The sequence below is a fragment of the Austrofundulus limnaeus genome, unplaced genomic scaffold (assembly GCF_001266775.1).
Source record: "Austrofundulus limnaeus strain Quisiro unplaced genomic scaffold, Austrofundulus_limnaeus-1.0 Scaffold1498, whole genome shotgun sequence".
Lineage (NCBI taxonomy): Eukaryota > Metazoa > Chordata > Actinopteri > Cyprinodontiformes > Rivulidae > Austrofundulus > Austrofundulus limnaeus.
In genome coordinates this window covers 21,139-22,443 of record NW_013953900.1, presented here as the reverse complement: position 1 = coordinate 22,443, position 1,305 = coordinate 21,139, and the positions used below count along the sequence as shown (strand labels likewise).

At 38.1% G+C, this 1,305-nt stretch overlaps 1 protein-coding gene across 1 annotated transcript in view; it reads left to right on the top strand.

Moving 5' to 3' along the window:
- Positions 1–1,305, top strand: part of LOC106535590 (serine palmitoyltransferase 2) — a 27,196-nt gene that overhangs the window by 21,576 nt on the left and 4,315 nt on the right. The window contains exon 10 of the mRNA XM_014032630.1: positions 1,090–1,225. Coding sequence (XP_013888084.1) covers positions 1,090–1,225 — 136 coding nt within the window. The remainder of the gene's footprint in view (positions 1–1,089; positions 1,226–1,305) is intronic.

The following is a 1,305-nucleotide window of genomic DNA, read 5'->3' as shown; positions in this document are numbered from 1 at the left end:
AACTAATATGTCTAATTTAGTCATAAAACTATTTCAGACAACTAGAATATAAATATGGTGAAGCCAAATAAATGATAGATCAGCCTGCCATACAATGAGCTTCTGATCCTCTGCTGCTCCTCTCTCATCTTCATCATCATCTTCATCAGAGCAGAAGCCGACATTAGCCAGATGGATTAATGACTGAACAAACGTCCACATATTTTTTTCATCTCTGTGGGTAATAATACATAAAAAAACATTTTTTTCCTCCGAAAACACGAGTGTGAAAAAAGCTACGGTTGTTAAACCTTCTTTCTGTGTGACGTGCAGCAGGAAGGAGGGAGGAACCTGTGATCCTGCGACAGGACGGCAAGATGTAACTTTTCTACAGCGGGAGGGGGACATTTTGACGATTTATTCTCTCTTTACGTGTTTTAAAACGCCATATTTCTTCATTTATTTTCAGAATATTCTGAATAAATGGCCCTGTAAAAAAGAAAAGAAATTGCTTACCTGCCCGGTCGGTCATGCACTGGGACACACCCACCTGCCTGACAATGGGTTTTACCTGCCCTGGGCAGTCGGGCGATAGGATTTGTTGAACCCTGATTTCCACATAAACAACTCTTCTAAATTTGATGAAACCAGAGAGAAAATTGTAAAATATGACTGAGCTCTAGAACTTGGTAATAATTTAAAATAGAAACTTTTTATAAAAGTTTGAGKTGGACTGTATTTTATAGTTTATTTTGAGAGTTGAAGGTTTTAGTGTAAAATGTTCAACATGTTTTCTTTAATTAACATGTCATAGATTTTTTTTTGCAAACAAACGCTTCTTATTTTCATAAATCTTACAAGTTTATAGTTGATAAACCAAAACGTCCGGATTTCTGTCTGTTTTCATTCAGCGTGTCTCTCTACGAACTATAGTTTGCGAGTTCACATCCAAATTTCCAATTTCCATCAACTCTGAGCTCAGAATTGTTTCTTTTAACACATAATGTGAGGGGTCTTTTCAACTTTTTAAAAAGTATTTCTTGAGATACAAACATCGACACGTGASAGACAAAGTTGCTAAAGTCCCCTCTGCTTTTTATTTTTCCCCAGGTGCTGATCGCCTCAGACAGCTCTCAGAAAACACTACGTACTTCCGCAGAAAACTTCGGGAGATGGGTTTCATCATCTACGGCAACGACAACTCTCCCGTCGTCCCCCTGATGCTCTACATGCCTGCCAAAATTGGGTAGGAGATTTGGTCCGAGCATCTCGACACAGCTTTAACTTAGTTTCCTGTTAATCTGTGTACTTTCTGGTTATTCATTT